This window comes from Amyelois transitella, chromosome 12, assembly GCF_032362555.1.
Source record: "Amyelois transitella isolate CPQ chromosome 12, ilAmyTran1.1, whole genome shotgun sequence".
Lineage (NCBI taxonomy): Eukaryota > Metazoa > Arthropoda > Insecta > Lepidoptera > Pyralidae > Amyelois > Amyelois transitella.
In genome coordinates, this window is record NC_083515.1 from 11,000,291 (window position 1) to 11,020,276 (window position 19,986).

Here is a 19,986-nt window from a genome sequence, read left to right on the forward strand (position 1 = left end):
AATACGTTGAACTCTTGTGAGAAGACTGTTAGAAGTGTAATGGGAGTGCAGCCAGCGTTGGGCAGTCTTAGTTGAGGTCACATTAGGACTCACGAGTCATAACTTGATACATATAGGTAACCTAGGTACAATAGGAGCGGTCGCGTCAAAAAACGACTGTTGCTTTTGGTTAGATTATGGGTGATATAAACGCATTAAGACAAGGATAACACAAATATATTAATTTGTATCATTATCACACATACGCACAAAATGACTGGCAACCACTAGATCACTAAGTCTAGTCACCCAAGATGTAACAAATTAAGCACAAGTTTTATCTACGCAAAAGCTTGAACATGTTGATAAAGATACATCAATAAAATAGACTGATAACCTGTACTGTGCCTGTAATTTTGGCAAAGAGAAAGGCAAGTCATTGAATCTCTCTGTTTGAAATAAATACTCAAATAAGTACGCTCGACTTTAAGTAAGTACGTGAGTGAGGCACCCGTTTTACACGTACATCCGTGCGTGTGTCACCGGTTTAGGACCATTATATTGTTTATCATCTTTTTTATTTCACAATTTATTATCGTGCCTTTTATTTTACTTTTTGTACATTCAATTGAATTGAATATTTAAGTTGTGAATAAATTTATTAGTTGCATTTTTTTTTGCTCAGTTTACCGTAATGAAAAAATGACCGGATGAGTTGTTGGAGGACATGTTGATCACAGTCACGATTTGTCAATTCGTCAAAAAGTGTTTTGTTTAGACAGGAATTAAACAAAATTTTACAGTTTACCTAGTGATAACATACTGTGTGATGCGAAAGTAATATAATATGTGACATAAATTTACGCTAATAAGTTTGTAAAAAGTGTAAAATTAAATCGTAGTGTCTCGTTGTCATTTGGTAAGTTTTTGATTGCATCAAAATTTGCCTGTCACTAACTTTCATGTAGTAATAATTGGACCGAGGCAGTTCATGCGCTATGTCGGCATTCGTAGGCCTTAACCCCCATTCAAGAGAGCCTTCGAGTAACTCTCCACAGTAGTAAACATGAGTAGTAGTTTGACGTATGTACGCGGCATGTGATTAAGCTGCCTCCTGGTCTCTGCTTAGTAGTGTGTTTATTCTCAATCTGTATGGTTGTTTTGTGACGTCAACGTGTTAGTTCGAAATTCTTTGTGCTAATGTAGCTTGATATGATAAAGTTTATCTTTTTGATAGTGGTATCAGTGACTGGATCACAATCTATTATTCATGAGGAATTGTGCTTGATACGGTGCCGCGTGTAGTGCAATTTGAGTGTTCTAGTGCTTCAAGTTCCTATTTAAGTTAATATTGTGTAAGTCCTGCTATAATTTATTAATTTAACTTTTAATGCCATGCTGTTATCATGATCTGTTATCATTGAAGATAACAGTGATATGGTTCGTGCAGACTGCTTTTAAGACTATTTGACAGCCAGCTCTAGTATAAAAAAATTGTTTACTGTTTCTACTGGATGCAAATCCAAATCTTTTAAACTATGTTACAACTTGTGGCCATTACAATAAATTGATGTGCCTAATATACACATAAACCTCTTCAATAAAACAACATTTTAATCATAACTCTTAACTCTTCACACTTGTCAACAAATGAGTCCCCAAATTTGGCTTCTTCCAATACAAACTAACCCTTTTTCTTCCTGGTTGCATCCTCACCAATCTGGAGCCCTTAACCACGGATCCTGCATCTTGAGAGTCAGATTTTTACACAAAGTGACTACATAATTACCTTTTTTTAGTTATCAAGGAAAATATATTTAAAACCTAGAAGTTTTTTTTATGGTGCTGATTGTAATAAAGTCAGCTAAGATAAAACCTATAAACTTGAGATTATTCCGGTAGGCGATGTGCTAGCAACCGGTCACTATTTAAATTTCAATACCGTCATTAGCTTACGTGGCCTTAATAAATTAGTCATTAAACATATACATATAATAATACAGATTATTTATCAGATCTACAAATGTGACACAAATCCGTGAAATAAACTTTGTCAGGGGAGCTATTCCATGCCTGGTAATTTAATTCAGTTCTGAAAGGCTTATTATAGTAAAAAATGGTTCAGAAAAGCCTATATACATAAAAGTTACTGCACCAACATAAATATAACAATCTTTTTGTATCATAGGACCGAACCGTGAAGGTCTACTGCATCACAAAAAAAAACAATGACCCTGCCACAGTTTTACACCAGTGATATCACTGTGCGACTGATTATTGTTAGTGTAATTGAATTACTCTGTTATCTATCATTCTGTGTATCCAAAATGCATAACTTTCCGGTAAGTTGCTTCAAATAGTTTAATATTAATATATGTAATAGATTAGGGCTATCAAACAGTGTAACTTCTGTTATTTGGGATATTAATTGCCTTTTTTTTAATTTGTAAAAAAATTATTAAAATTTATTCATTTTATCATATTCTGTATATTATCATAAACTTTGTAATGGAATAAAAATGCTAATATATTAATTGTGTGATTTAAGGAATCAATGCTTTACAAAGTGAACTTGATTTATAAATTTAAATAAAGATTATTGCATTTAATTAAAACATCATGAAATAAAAGCAACATTAAATTATTAAACTATTATATTATTTTATTCACTATTAAAAATAGCTCGCCAGTGCCTTATAAACTAATTAGCTAATTAAATTTTGCAGCTAAATAGGTACTTAACAAATAAGAACATTTAACTAATTACAAGATTTAATAGCAAACAATGTCTCTTCATGTAGCCTTGATTGTACAGTCAGCTAGCACATCAACTTACCCAAATTCACTGCAAATTTGCGTCTAGTTCATGGCCTGTTTGGCGTAGTTGTTGGATTCTCTCCTCTAAACTAAAAGGTCCCAGACCTAATTCCCGACCATGGTATGATGGTAAATGAACTTTTTCTGATTGCATTGAATTGGATGTTTATTTATTTTATTTAAACGTCATTGCACAAAATACAACTGTATAGCACAATTGGCGGACTTAATGCTAAAAGCATTATCTACTAGTCAACCATTGGGTCTGACAATATTATAAAATATAGTATCATTGCGGTAGTATCTCATAACACAAGTCTTGAACTCACTTTATGCTAACTTAATCTAAGTAATTTGTCCCATATATATTTATTGCCATGTCAAGGAGTGCGGGCTAACTTGATGTGCAGTTGACAGTACTAATAGCATGAGTACAGTTATGAACACTAATGCCACATCGCTACAAAGTCAATTTGGTGGCTCATTGCTTTTGATTTGAGCTCATCGCCCCTCAATCTAGTTTCAAAATGAATTTTAAGGCGTATAAAATAACCTATTATAAGAAATCTGTTGTTAAAATATTCTATTCAGCGCTGTCTTCCTCTAAATCCTGGTGTCAGTCCTGGTTACATCCTTACCTATCTGGTGAGAAGTTCAGCAACGATTTTTTTCATGATGAAAATACCATTTGAACTTATAAGTATGTACCTACATTCCGTCACCATGTCTTTTTTCAACGATAGAGCGTCGATTACCAAACTAGTGTATAAAACTCGAGGGAGACTCGTTAGTACGAGGAGGTGGTAGGATTTGAACCTCTGGAACGGGCACGTCATTCTAAGGATTCTTTAACCACTCAACCACTGACGGTCTGAGTAAATTCTGCTCATAGTTTATGTTTTAACTTGACATTGTTAAAGCGACCTTACGCTGAGGAGGAAATGCGAAGGGCCTTCCTGAAATGGTCATTATTTCCTTGTAAGTCTCGTGACTTCATAATTCGGTGTTGATATGATATTACCGTATGACGGCGAACTTTACTTTTCATTTGTAATTCAACTCGTTTCAAAACTACCATATTACCATGTCCTGATTACATACATAAAATCACGCCTCTTTCCCGGAGGGGTAGGCAGAGACTACATCTTTCCACTTGCCACGATCTCTGCATACTTCCTTCGCTTCATCCACATTCATAACTCTCTTCATGCAAGCTCGGCGGTTTCGGGTACTTTTGACCTGACCCTTTACCAGGATGCCATGTCCTGATTGCTTTTCGATATTTCTTCATGCATTTTCCTGGTTCGTGTTAATGATTGATTTGGTCCCGGGTAGTTCATATTAGGTACGTCAGTGAGATTTCCAATGCCAGGAGGTAATTAATGATACCAATAAGCTTAATTTTTATCTCAAATCTCCAACAGGAATGAATAATTGAATACGTACATATAATCATGTCTTTATCCCTTAGGGGGTAGACAGTCAACTGTCTCGCAAAGACTGATAGGCAGCAGCTTGATAGGTAGATGTAATGTACATACATACATAATATAATATATAAAATAAAATCGCGCCTCTTTTCTGGAAGAAAATGGCAGAGACTACATCTTTCCAATTGCCGCGAATCCTGCATATTTTTTTCGCTTCATCCACATTCATAATTCTTTTCATGCAAGCTCGTCAGTTTAAGGTACTCTTGGCATGCCCTTAAATCAGTTATTTCCTAATTTTATCCCAAACAAAAAAATATTAGTTTGCTTGCTGTAGCAAAAGTCATCCAAAAGGTGAATAACATATTTCACGCTTATTTTGATAATGTCAGATTAATGTGATAATGAACTCGGTGTGATTACACTTGTTTGGGGACGCAAAAACTCGTTTTATCAGCGTTTGTTGCGATAAAAAGCAAAATATGTCGCAGAAATATCTATTCTACATAAAAACATTCTTATTGTCAGTCGATATCTCTTTTCCAACCCGTTTTTTGGCAATAAGCACTTGGGTAGATACTAAATAAAATAAAAATATTGATGGCGTACGTTACGTTACTATGAATTGTTCTTTTCTTAAATTTAAGAGCTAACTCTTGTCGGCGGAGTTGGTGGAGCTTTCTCCATTCAACTCTTTTCACTGTTAATTTTTTTCCTTGCCGGTATGTTGTAACGTTTACTTTTTGCTTTATTTGTCCAAAATATTTTATTCTTGGTTATCCTCTTCCTCTCTTTCCATAAATTTTTAAAATGTTACTCTTTTATAATAAGAGTATTAAGGTAGGGAGTTCCATTAGTTTAATTAGCAATTTATGAATTAAAACTGGGGGTACGCCTCCTGGTCTTGTGTAGAAGACCATTGTGACCCTTCATCCAGGTCCAGTCATAGCCGAAAGCATATAATAAACTCGATAAAAATCATGATACATATAGTCACGTCTATGTCCCTTGCGGAGTAGATAGCCAACAGTCCTGAAGATACTGATAGGCCACATTCAGCTGTTTGGCTTTATGATAGATTCAAGTAATGACAGGCTGCTAGCCCTTCGCCTAAAAGAAGAATCCCAAGTTTAAATAAAAAACCTATCCCTTAGTCCCCTTTTACGACACCCATGGGAAAGAGTTGGAGTGATCCTATTCTTTTTTATTTTGGTGCCGGGAACCACACGGCACAGTCTTAAAATCCTGAAGCAAATTATTATGACGTCCACCGTAGCAGTAATAAAAGGACCATTACTGTTTTGCCGACAATATTACGCACTAATTATGTGGAAACGTCCGATGTAAAAAGTAAGGTGCCCACCGGGTCAATCATAACTGTCCACAAAATTCACTGCAAACCCCGGGTTCCCTCTCCGTCCTTGTCGGCTTCATCCTCACCTTTCTGGACAGGAGCCTGGGGTGCGCCTTCTTGTCTTCAAACCACGGATTGGTCTTACAAGATTCGCGTCAAACCGGCTCGCCTTGGCCGGATGTTGTGTAAGGTCGTGTCGTCATCGTCACCCACTTTGCAGGTCACTTGTCAAATCGATGCATTCATAGTCACATACTATAAGTCGTAAGGTGAAAAAATAAACCGGTTATAGTGTTTGCGCGAAAAATTTTAACAGCACGACAAATAACGTACACAGACATTCAAACAATTGGTGTGTAAGGTACGGTGTCTCGTCATTAAGGTACAGAATAATTCTGATGGGTTTGTCTTAGAGAACAGTTTGTTACCGCTTCTTCTGCACTGACGCTTTGGAAGCGGCAGTAACTTAGTTTTAAGTAATTGATTTGACGTCAACCAATTGTGTGAAATCAAAAGATATGACAATTATGGAGTGATGTTGGAATGTTACATAATAATGAATAAAAATGTTGAATTGAATTTGAATTTGAGAGATCTTATAGCCAAATGAAAACTATAATAAGAAATTGTTATTGAAACGATTCTATGGGTATTTCCAAAAATCCCACTACGTGCTGCCTATATCGTCATTATGTCAGTACCGTCTCTTCTTTGCTACGAGAGTTAATCTATCGTAGTTATTTTTTGACGACCTACTGTTGTTTTTTCAGATACTGGTTTTCTTTTACCTGATGAGCCACCCCCATATTGATCCTTTATCGGGATTCTATTTTTTTTAAATTTAATATTGGATAAGGCATATGTCTTCCATCTCACTTGATGGTAAGTGACGATGAAGACGAAGATATTACATGCCTATCCAAGAGACATTTTATTCTAGTTTTGAATGTTCGCGATCAGTACTTGTCTGAGAATATAGACACAGGCAGTTCATTCTAGTTTTGTTTTAATAATTGTTATTTCAGTCGGTCATCTTTTCCTTTTACTTTATTTGGTTCTTTATAGTTTTCCAAAAAGTATGATTCTGACTCAACTTCATTCATTACACAAGAAATAGGCCGTGCCACATCGAGCGAATTTCAAGATCTTCAGATCCTTCTGATACACGAAGTGAATCATGAATTCATGACCTCCAGGTGTTTCGATAACGAAGGTGAAGCACGACCGGACCTTGGCAGGTCATTTCCTAATACATGGCGTATCGATTTGTTAACTCTCATGAACTATTTATGGAACCCCTCCGATAAAGTTCTAGGTCGAAGTTGTACGCTTGCTTTGATAACTCGTGTTCTGTAGTTTTGGCTCAGTGATAAATCAACAGATGGCTTTTATTAATTTACTGTTTGGTTCTCCAGTCACTGCTTTCCATAGGTGCTGTTATAAATGATTTCCACATAGTTTCAGTACGTCAGTTTATCTAGATGATGTAATTCTGTATATCTTTTTATAAGTGGTTTACTAATTTAGATATTATAGCAAATTCTGATGGTGAAAATCATTCAGTTTTATAATTTCGTACTTATTTAAGTGCCAGCTAGCTCAGTTAAATGGAGAATTCTCAATTTTTCTCTTCTAAATATTTCATCCGTTGGTTAGACTGATATAACATTACTTTCTTCCCATTTTTTTACCAAATTCCAGCTTACATATAATAATAATATCAGCTTACATATATAATAATATATAATAATAATAATATCACGTCTATATCCCTTGCGGGGTAGACAGAGCCAACAGTCTTAAAAAGACTGATAGGCCACGTTGAGCTGTTTGACTTAATGATAGAATTGAGATTTATTTATTTATTACAAAGAAGATTCTTTTTTGTCCTGTTGACCAATATTACCAGGATGCTTGCTGGTCCAAGTCATCTGTATTCTCGGAATTGAACTAGTGACTCATTCGCTAAGGATTTCTCACGGCTCCACGTGGTAGTAATTAATATGTAAAACGATATTAATGGTCCAACTGTTATGGTGTTTTTTATGGACGGAAAGTGTCAAATTTGTCAAGTGTGCTATAAATATCACGATCAATAAAATGCCGTGTGGTTCCACGCATGAATAAAAAAAGAGTAGGACCACTCCATCTCTTTTCCATATATGTCGTAATAGGCGAGTAAGGGATATGCTTTTAAACTTGGGGTTCTTCTTTTAGGCGATGGGCTGGCAATTTGTCACAATTAGAATCTCAATTCTATCATAAAGCATAACACCTGAACGTGGTCTGTCAGTCTTTCAAGACTAATGGCTCTGTCTACCCGGCAAGGGATATAGACGTGAATCTTTACAAGTACTGTACTGACCCATCCAAGGCATATCGTTTCCATCGTTGCCTTACATCATCTTACAATGCAAATACTCAAGCACAGCTGGAACAATGGATCATACCATACGTCATAAAGACATACCAATAAAGGTAGCGAAAGTCATCATTTTTCACTACTTTCGCTGGCATACTTTGGCCAATTAATGTACGAGTACTTAATTAATGAATAAGTAATTACGGGTATTTTATTTCTGACTGTCCGAAAAAAAATTATGAAACAGAGACTTTCTGATTTATTTTTACTGTTGAACCGACGCCGCCTTTGGAAGGTCTAAGTCTAAGACTTAATTTCATAGTCTTTGACAACGAACAAACATCGATTGTTAAGTAAAAATCTAACGAAAAACTCGATTACTTTTCTCTAATTAGAAATTTCTGAATTATTCCAATTCCCAAGTTACACAAATTGCCAGAAGCTTCTCGATAAGTCTTTTAAATGGCATAAAGATAAGATTATTAATAGGCGCGATGAATCGAATTTAACTCGATGATGAATTCAAATGGTGACAACTGAAAATCAAGTGCAAAAAGATTGCCAAGTTATGAATATTTCGACTTGCTACTTGCTTTTGTTTTAAGGATTTGGTATTGTTATATTTGTTTTGTGTCCTGTACCACTGTCGAATAAACATTTTATCTATCTATGTAATCGTAGATAGAAATCGCATTTTAGGTCAATAGTAAGAAACTCTTTCGTTTTAAGATACAGGAAGGGAAAAAAATCGATAAAGTGTGGAACGAAACGACAACAGTCTTGGATGTTATGAAGAATGGAGACGTAGAGCCGGAAGTAATTACGTAATGCTGTGTACAAAGCAAGCGTGGCGTGTAGATGAACAGTTTAAAATGCATTTGCATAACCAGTGCAAGATAAAACTGCTGTAGGACATGGTAATAAACTTTATCGTCTACGCATGTTATAAAATGGACATTAAAATGATGTGAACTTTACAAGGAGGCAATAGATCCACCGACTCTTTTGATAGAGGTGCTAAAGAGTCTGTTGGAAGATGAAAGCAATTGCGACATGACAGCCTTTCACTCTTTAGTTTTCATAGAGATATGGTCACATGGACTGGAGCTGTGCTCACAACACCGGCAAAAGAAGCAGGCAAAACAAACAACAAAGAGTCCCACATTTATTTACATAGCACGAAGGAGATCAGAAGTTTATGGAAAGAACGAATGATGAGGAGAGGTCATCCTACGTAGGATAGTAGAAAAGAGAAAAGAGATTCTCAATCTAATTCTAGAAAGAGACAATGTTTACTTACTTATCTACGTATTTACAGTTGACAACAAAGCCTTCATACGAATGATTGCTATCAGAAAATAAAAGAAATCTAGCACTATCTGATCCTAAAGCAAACACAACACAGTATTTTCCAGCAGGTAGGTCACCACCAGTCACCGTTCCGTTAGGCCGTTGACTCCTACGTAACATATGTTTCCGTTCTGCTTCACAGATAACTTATCTACCATTAAGCGTGGCACGGAACGTATGATTTGAAGAATAAATGATTCATTATGAACCAATGCGGATGATTGATGTGTGAACTTGAGAGGTTGTTCAATGATCTTCCATTTTTAATGCATTTCGTATAAAATCCTTAATCATTATACCAAATTTAGTACAACTTTGTACAACTGGCCAACTTTCATAGATTTACCTCATAGATTCCTCAGAGACTTCAATATGCGGTCATAATTATGTCTCCTGCAAAAAAAACATAATCAAAAGATGAAATGGACAAAATGAAGGATTATTTATCTGACGACCTTGATTGTCGAATCTATAAGGCAGCAGTCGCTAGCCGGAAACGCATACAGTCACACGGTGTCATCGGCCGGAACAATAAGCCGCGTTGACCCATTGCAGACTGTTATAACTCTAGCGGCCCGCTTCGGCATCGCTTGGGTGCAAATGATGCTGCTACTGTGAAAAGAGACAAAAATAATACTGAAAAATTTGAGATTTCTAAGGCAAGTAAAATTCTTTGTCGGGCGTATTCTGGAAAGGCTTCCTTCTTTTGTATATGCAATTGCTGTAAGAACAAAATTTGGTTCCATTTTTAAACTGACACAAGATGACACTCGTAAACTCATGTCAGAAGTCTATATAGTGGGCCTAAAAACAAGAACACCAGTGTCGGCCACTTAAATACACGGTACGATACGACGATGACGTACAAACAAACATACATATTATCACGTCTATATCCCTTGCGGAGTAGACAGAGCCAACAGTCTTGAAAAGGCTGATAGGCCACGTGCAGCTATCTGGCTTAATGATAGAATTGAGATTCAAATAGTGACAAACAACCTTAAATTATTATGATTTATCCTTCTGAAGTTGTACCTGACATTCATATTCGATTGGATACATTTAATTACAATTGCAAATATTATTTAAAGCAATGGTACTCTTTATCAAAGCAAGGCCTTTAAGATTACAAAACTAATCAATACTGTGTTGTTACCTCATCATTAACCAGCCGTCCGTGGACTGACCTCAGCACATCCACCTCGTTAATTACTCGTGTTAGGACTGTAACTGTGTAAATTACATCATACAATGCATACTAATACACAGACTTGATTTCCAATTCTTCATTGAAATTTTCAGCTTGATATCTTGTGTTGACAATTTTCCCGTCTCTTATAACATCTGACACGCTTTTTGTCAATCAGCATTGCTTATCATGACCAATGATTTCTAACGAACCATCAGTATTTTCAAGGCAATCTTATCCGCAAAACCTTAAAAGTACTAACGGAGTAATCATGTATAATTTGATACAATGTCTTTCAAACCGTGGAGGACAAATTCCAGTAGATTTTACTTCAAATCTCGCCAAAATGAGTTTTTTGCCCTGAAATTAACTAATAAAGCTGGACGAATCCCCAATTTAGTGGTAATTTGAGGTTGTGACATCAACATTTGGCCGGTTGATAAGTCACCTTAATAGTATCTGCGATAGCTTAGTTGATTATATTTTATCGTCAATCTGAAATCATGAATAATTCGTCATCAATATTGGCCGGTGACTCACAATACATTTGGGCAAATTAATATCATGACATAACATTTATCACGTCTATATCTCCCGCGGGGAGACAGAGCAAACAGTCATCAAAAGAATGAAAGGCCACGTTCAGCTGCTTGACCTAATGATAGAATTGAGATTAGTATTAGTAGATTAGATTATTAGCGATAGTGACATGTTGCTATTCAATCGCCAAAAAGAGGAGTCCCAAGTATATAAGCCTGTCCCTAAGCCGCCTTTTACGACATCCATGGGAAAGAGAGGGAGTGGTCCTATTCTTTTTTATATTGGTGCCAGGAACTACACGGCGCACTTAATCATATTAAAATTAACAAAGACATAAAGAAGAAAACAAAAAGTTGTTTTCTCCATTATGTCTCGAAATTCGTAATGAAATCTGACTCAATCAGACTATCAAAGTACCGTTCAATCGCAAATCTGAGTTTGGTATCCAACTAAAAACATCTCACATAAAGAGATCTGAAGCTGCACGGAGATAACTGTACCAGTTATAGACTCTGTGTTATTTCTGATATTATCCTTAACGCAAAGGATTAAGGTCGATTGTGCTGATCTGTTGGAAAGCGGTGGTTTTAGCCGGCTCTGCGTAATAGGTGTGCGGAATCAAACTTTATTGCTAGGAACGATGACCCCAGGGCTCAGGGTGATGCGCTCTTCATGGATTTCAGTCTGACGTTGAAGGTGACTCTGTAGATTAACAATATATAGATAAAAATGTCCTTGAAGGTTTTACTTTGCACCTTTTTGTTCGAACTTCGAACTGCTATGAAAACCTACGTTAATTTTTTAATACTACACTAGAAATAATGCTGTGATCAAAAGTGCTATTTAATTATCTAATAATAATGTGTTACGAAACATACTGCATGCGGATGAAAAAAATGTTTACTTATTTACTAAAAAATATCTACAAATTTCAGCAAAACGTGAAGGTTTGCTTTGAATTAAATTAGTGTAAACTACCACACAAAACACGCAAACAAAATAAATTTTCTGTTGTTGAATTTATAATTGTTGCTAGCACACATAGATTTCATTTTCCGTAAACCTGCTTACATTGTTTTCAATGGCAAAAAATACTATAAATTTTAATTATTAAGGGTCATCACACCACAGATCTAAAATGTAACTCACGAGATTGTGGCGACTGCAGCAATCGAATTTCCTACATTACATCCATATAGTCCTGTTTATGACCCTTGCGGAGTAGACAGAGCCATCAGTCTCGAAAAGACTGAAAGGCTACGTTCAGTTGTATGGCTTTATGATGAAATTGAAATACAAATTGATGAGACAATGCATATTACACGTGAATTGGCCAACTACGCTTCGCATTTTGATAGAAGACATTGAAGACCCTAATGAGTTAAAAGTAAATGTAGCACATGATCAAGAGAGAAAAACCACAACCACAGCGTGAACTGAATAAAACTAGATCGATGTTGCGATTCATGTTGCAATCTATTACATAACAAGGAAGAGTGGACGATTTTGTGAAACCCTGTCTTTTTGAAATCTGTAAATTATATTGCCGTCTGTGTTATTTTATAGTGTTATTTTTCACGGTCTGATGTGAGCTTATATCTTAACGTCTACATCCCTTGCAGAGTAGACAGAACCAACACAACAGTCTTGAAAAGACTGATAGGCCATGTTCAGCTTTTTGGCTTGATGATAGAATTGAGATTCAAATGGTGGCGTGTTGCTAGCCCATCGCCAAAAAGAAGAATCTCAAGTTTGTAAGACTATCCCTTAGGCCTATAGGCTACCTATTGCGACACCCGTGGGAAAGAAAAAAAAAAAGAAAGATGGAGTGGTCCTATTCTTTTTTCTCTTTGTGCCGGGAACCACACGGCGCTCATGTTATAATTTGGCTATTATAAATATGATAATTGCAGAAGATCTGTTTACTTGTGTTGACTCATATAGTGCTACATTTTTCTAATCATAATTAAAATATGTTAATGGTGTTGTTTGTTTGTGATCTTTCTGGTTCACAGAACTGTACGATTTGTTAAAACCAGCGTGTGTCATGAAAAATACCTGCTCGTAGTACGTAGGCAGTAATTACTACGTTTGCTGCTACAATCCCTTTCCACGCAGACGGGCGTCTTTTGTAGTGCTTCCACCCCACTCTTAATCCACAAGTCTCCCAGACGTATGCGTTACGATTGCGAGTCGGTTGCTTTTGTTTTTTTTTTGCGAGAATTATTATCAGAGGTTTCAGTTTAAATTTTGGCTACAGTCTCATTAGTGTCATTGTCATCAGTGAAAATGAGAAGATAGCCGGGTGACGTGGTAAAATTATCTGTTTGAATTTTGGAATGCATTATATGATTTAACGTTACTTTTTAGTTCTGCCTAGTTATTTTTTTTTAATTTATAATTTGAGTAGCAAACTGCTTAGAATTCTACAACATCTATGTTGCTTGTAAAATTTACATGATGTTAGCATATCTATCATCATTCATTCGCACGGCTTTATTGTCCTGTAGAATATGCTAGTGCTGTAATTTTATGGGCATAAATATTATGATACGTCAGTAACTCGTAATTTTATTAGTATCTATGCCTTGTTTACATGAACGCAGTAGCTTTGTGGTTTGGATTTTAAACATATAAATCCGGATTTCAAGGATTTTGCCTACGAGGATCAGAATGAACTATTTTTGTCTGTGTACTCTAGTGCCGTGCGGTTCCCGGCACCAATAAAAAATAGGACCACTCACATAAGACCATCTCCTTCCCATGGATGTCGTAAAAGGCGACTAAGGGATAGGCTTATAAACTTGGGATTCTTCTTTCAGGCGAAGGGCTAGCAACCTGTCAAACAGGTGAACGAGGCCTATCAGTGTTTACAAATCTTTTGGCTCTTTCTACCTCAAAAAAGGATATAGACGTGATTATCATGTATGTATGTGTTCTAATTTATAAAATATATGTATGAAAGAAAAAAAATCTGTTATGTTATGCATTATCAGTTAAAAACAGTTGAACATATATACATACATACATATGTTCACGTCAATATCCCTTGCGGGGTAGACAGAGCCAACAGTCTTGAAAGGACTGAATGGCCACGTGCAGCTATTTGGCTTAATGATAGAATTGAGATTCAAATAGTGACAGGTTGCTAGCCCATCGCCTAAAAAAGAATCCCAAGTTTGTAAGCCTATCCCTTAGTCCTTAGTAAAAACAGTTGAATCTTTCACATTTTCTTGTAAAAAATAATTAGTTTGTTTGTAATCTTTTGGATGCTCGCCGATCACATATTTTATAGTCCAATTCATATACTCAAGTATATGATTATTTAAGAAAAATTTGTTCAATCTGCAAAACTAAATCAACCATTAAAATATTTATACTTAAAACTAAATAACTTATGTATTTTACATAACAGCATGTTTAGGATCTGTGCAGCAACAGCAATATGTGCTAAACAACTGTAGAAATAGCGGCTAAGCTGTTGTAAACGTGTGCTTACTACTTAGTACTAGTTACCTGTCTATAACCATTGTGTTTCAAGTTGTTAGTTAACATAATTATACGATATGCATGGGTCTTTTTAACAGATTTGCGTGTGTTGTCAACAGAAGGCGCACATCATACGCACTTGGCTGGTTTTTGACTAAATACACCTTTTAGCACGGCAAAGTAAGTGCGTATAACCCCACAAAGCCATACGTTCCGTTTCCCCGAATTGTTTTCTCATTAGTCGTCACCATTGTCGTTTTTGCTTACTTTTTAAGTGGCTTCATCTATTTCATTTGGAAAATTTTTGTTTACTTCAGTTTCGTTAACTTTGAGTTAGAAAGTAGCTATATACACACCGTTGATGTCAAGCTATTCGGTCATTAAATCTCAATTTGTTAAGTTCAAATGGCTCTCACTAGGACTCATATTAGCAAAACTATTTGAAGGATTCCTTATTCACTGTTTGAACGCTCTTAAGGTCGACTTGATCTCAAGTAAAACAGAATGTGCCATCTTTCTCTCTGTGAAGGCCATACATTATAGTCTTATATTTTTGTAATGAAATTGATCAAGAATCGCCTTAACGACTAACTAACATCTAATTTAATTCCGACATTTGTGTTTACCACCACGTGATTGGTGTTTTATTTGTGGCCGTGAACTTGTTTGTCCGGTTCAATTATTTTTCCATTAATTTAATCTACATTAAAATTATTGTAAGATGCGCTAATACATACATTATGTTAAGCAGTTAGGAACTCCATCTCAAATACAATTAAATTGTCTCCCGTTATCGTGGTAATTTCAAAATTGCCAAAGAACCTTAATGCGAAATTTAAATCGATAGTATCTGTTTTTTATTCATTGGTGAATCGTTCAGATTCTTTATTTATACATGTTGCTTGTCAAACGCAACTTGACAAATTTCAACATTATTATGGCATTTTTACACAGTTTATAAATAGTGAGAGATTTAATTTTAGTTTTATAACACCGTTTCGTTAGGGGCAGGTCATCAACACCGGGACAATAATAACACGTCAACGGACCGACGTTGTCCCGAAACTCTTTGTATGTACGTGAAATGTGTTTGTATAGAGACGCGGCCGAAAATGTTCTGCAAATCATCGCCTTTATCGTCTTTGTCGCGACAAACAAAGGGCCGAGTGATAACATGCTTGGCGACAAAATCTTCATGATTGAACTCGTCTTTTGTGTTAAAACTTTTGCCCGGGACGTTGCACCCGTCGGTTTTTTCTATAGCTCTCTCGCTTAGGACGCCTATGTTGTCAAAATGTTAATGGAGACTGATGTCAGTCGGCTATGCTTCTTATCATCATTATTTTACTGGTTGCTATTCTTGTTCTACCAAGGAATATGTACAGAGTCCACTCATCGCCGCAAAGTGGGTTAGGGCAATTGTACGGAGCGAGTTCCATCTAAATCGACTCTGTTTTCTCATGATGGCCTTTACCTCAAATAACCTTGAATTTACTGTCTCATTTAAATAACTGTAGGTAACTCTCTCTCTCTCAACTTGGCGTGTTCCCAGTTGCACCCTCGTGTCATTAAGCTTCAGGGGTCCATGTAGTACGTTAATAATAGGCTCAGTTTGTATTGTTTAATGCGCCTGCGCAGAAAGCATTACCACGCATTACTTTATTGTAATATTTGTTAATCACGTTAATTAACACTAATGACACAATTTCTCGTGCGTTCACGCATTTCTATTAGAATATTATGGTCGCCTAGACAGTGATAATCATTGGGCTTTCAAGTTTATTGTCACACAACAATATTTAATACAGTTGCCGTATTATATTCGGATTTAACATATTTTACTGTGCTTTTTAAACTGTGCCGAGCTGTTTTCTTCTTAAATAGGTAGGTGTCTTGTTTGGTGTTTTTTAAACTCTGCTTTAGAAATGTTTTACTAATAACATCTTCTTATTATTTAAGAGCAAGGTCTTGACAATGTAGTCCAGTGGTGTGGTGACCTCTATCCTTTTTCTGTTAATGTAAATCTAATTACCTGCCAATCTTTAAATTTTCCTTTAAATTGGAGGTCACTGGTGGAAATACATGCTCTGATAAGATTTTTGTCTGATTTTAAAAAGTAACTAGGTATGTAATTTACTTTATTTTAATATATTATTTATCACGTAGCTGTAAACTTAAAATTTTATGTTGCCTTTTATGATCGCTGATATGTCTTGAATTTGAAATTTACGATACAGATTGACCTCCACCATTTTCAAGGTATTTGTCGTCCCTAACTCTGCATTCCGTATATCTATAATGCTTTATTCTAATTCGTCCTTGGTTGTTTAAGATTTTCATTTACTTTTGGTTATTCGATTGAGCAGAAACTTTGTAATAGACGTGTTGGTTGATTGAAATTAATGGAGTCATGGCATAAAGCTAGTAAATAAACACAAAAAAGTTATTTTTAAATAGGACGTTATCGTTTCCCATCGTATTCCGCAATGCACCGTTTTCTTTCAACTTTGCATATGTCACGTATTATGAACATTTCCCCTTTCGCAAGTGTTCGCCAAATTTAATCATTTCAACTTGTTGCAATTTTAAGTTCATAGAAAATTTTAATTCACTACATAAGTAACCTTCAGATACAATCTCAACTTAGAAAAGGGTTTACAGATAAATCCAGATTTTGCAAACTTTATTTACCTATCAAATCTGTTTCTATTCTTATGTCTCATTTCATTTACTATAATTACAGATGCCCCGCGGCCGGGACGAAATGCAAGTGAACGTGTCGGGATTGCGGCGAAACATCAAGAACCTCGCGCACAACTACTCAGATGCCCAGGTATTATAAAAATAACTTATTAAGTTTATGGCAAATGAAGGTCCTAATAGACACCCCTGGGGTCCCCCAAGAGGTCGTCCCTGTAGTAGTACAATTCGAAATTCTACGAGGGTCGAGGATCAACTGGAACACTTGTTGTACCTGCAAGAAGTTGATTATTTGATTTAGCTGATTAAAATGTTACATAGTTTTCTGTAATAGTTTAATTTTTATACCTAAAATCACGCCTCTTTCCATGAGGGTTAAGCAAAGACTACTTCCACATTCATAATTGTCACCATGCAAGTTCATCGGTTTAGTGTACATTAAAATAAATATAAACGGGAGAAATTATACAGATCAAGTTAACCTCGAAGTAAGTTCGAGACTTGTGTTACGAGATACTAACTCAACGGTACTATATTTTATAATTAAACCTTATATAGATAAACATTCAAAACCTATGCCGGTGAGAGAAAGTTCGTTTTCCAACCAGCCGAGATTCGAACTAGTGACCTCCGGGTCACAGACAACCATACTACCGCTGCGCCACAGAGTCACGTCGCGTTCTAAATAGACAAATTCATTCTCAGGTCAAAGTGCGCGAGGCGACCTCCAACGACCCATGGGGCCCGTCCAGCACCCTCATGGCGGAGATTGCCGACCTCACCTACAACGTGATGGCGTTCACGGAGATCATGCAGATGATATGGAAGCGGCTGAACGACCACGGCAAGAACTGGAGGCACGTGTACAAAGCACTGGTGCTGATGGAGTATCTGATCAAGACTGGCAGCGAGAAGGTCGCGATGCAGTGCAAGGAGAATATTTACGCGATACACACGCTCAAGGACTTTCAGTACATGGAGGAGGGGAAGGACCAGGGTGAGTTTTGTGGGTTGAATATGGTAACCGTAGTAAGTGGACTCGTGGGAGATTTGACAGAGTTGTGGATAGAGAGTTAAGAATTATTTTAAGCTATAGAAATGGTATACATACATATGGTCACGTCGTTATCTCTTGCGGGGTAGACAGAGCCAACAGACTTGAAAAGACTGATAGACCACGTTCAGCTATTTGGCTTAATGATAGAATTGAGATTAAAATAGTGACAGGTTGCTAACCCAACGCCTAAAAAAGAATCCCAAGTTTGTTAGCCTATCCCATAGTTGCCTTTTACGACATCCATGGGAAAGAGACGGAGTGGTCCTTGAAGATGGTAACCGTAGAAAGTGGACTTGTGGGCGATCTGACAATGTTATGGATAGAGAGTTAAGAATTATTTTAAGCTATAGAAATGGTATACAGGCGTGATTTACAAGGTAAAGTTTATGGAGGAAGGAAAAAGCCTATTCTATGAGTTTTAGATCTAAATATGATTGTTGAACTGGCATATTTTTGGGTATTAACTGAAATATTTGCCCTTATATCAACAAAAAATGACTATCTATATCTTGCATTATTAAAAGGATTTGCTTGGAATTTTAATTGCTTACCTAAATCCTGATTACAATTTAACAAAATACGAATTCTACTATATTCTTAGAATAGAACCACTCCATATCATTTTCATGGATGTAAAAGGCGACTAAGGGAAAGGCTTAAAAATTGAGATTCCTGTAGGCTATGGGATAGCCACCTGTCGTCATTATTTGAATTTCAATTCTATCATTAAGCCATTCACCATATATACATCTGAAATATATAGCCTTTCAAGTATTTTCAAAACTGTTGGCTCTGTCCACCTCGCAAGGGATATAGATGTGATTGTAATATGTATGAACGAATCCTGATACGTTCATGGTAGGTCCTTGGCGAATCATTCTAGGTTGAAAATAAATAGTTTGCATGCGTACCTACATACACATGCATATATTCACATATTTTCCACTTATAAGATAGACAGAGTCTTGTTAAGGCAGAAAGGCTAAATTTGCAGTTATTGAAAATGAAAAAATAAAAAATATTTATTCTTTAACTTACATACAAACTTACATATTACGTAAATAACAAAAGTGTTTGAAGTCTCCTGTTAAGTATGTAATACCTGTGTTAGGAGACTCCGCTCCTCCAAGGGTACAGATTGTAAGTTACTTATACTTAAACATTACGTAATAACAATCTAAAGAAATAATCTTATCCAGATGATAGCAGAGTGTGAAAGTGAATATATATTATGAAGATACATAGTATAATAAGGTTACATAGGTGTGGAAATGTATATTTATACTATAAATTCGAATAATGATTCTATATTATGATAGTTCTGGGTTTTTAACCACGTTATTACAGTTATTGAAATTAAAGAAGGTACAATCTTCTTAACACAGACCTTAATAATTTTTAACTCAGTAAGTATAGTTCACATTACTAAGTATATGAATGTGTTATTGTGTCCCGCTAACAGTTATTGTTTGAATGTTATGTCAAGGTTTGCACTTTGTTCCCGCGACCACCGCCTGAGAGACGGTGTCTTATGGCAGAATTTATATAGCTTTTCGGAAGACTGAAATTTATACAAGTACCTACTATAAATGTGATTCCTACTATAAATATGATGCCAAGTCGAGCAAAAAAAGCGTAATTAAAATGTAAATCTTATATATAAAAGTCTCGTGTCACAATGTTCGTTCCCGTACTCCTCCGAAACGGCTTGACCGATTC

General features: G+C 36.0%; 1 protein-coding gene across 4 annotated transcripts in view; it reads left to right on the forward strand.

Annotated features, from left to right (window-relative positions):
* Positions 1–506: 506 nt before the first annotated feature.
* Positions 507–19,986, forward strand: part of LOC106136354 (epsin-2) — a 35,748-nt gene continuing 16,268 nt past the window's right edge. The window contains exons 1-4 of one of the 4 annotated variants that reach the window (XM_060947051.1): positions 507–898; positions 14,630–14,690; positions 17,254–17,343; positions 17,916–18,207. In XM_060947051.1, the coding sequence (XP_060803034.1) occupies positions 17,254–17,343; positions 17,916–18,207 (382 nt within the window). In that variant the 5' untranslated portion in view covers positions 507–898; positions 14,630–14,690. Of the gene's footprint in view, positions 899–1,008; positions 1,335–14,629; positions 14,691–17,253; positions 17,344–17,915; positions 18,208–19,986 lie in introns of those variants that run through there. The other 3 variants (XM_060947052.1, XM_060947049.1, XM_060947050.1) reach the window with 3 other exon arrangements.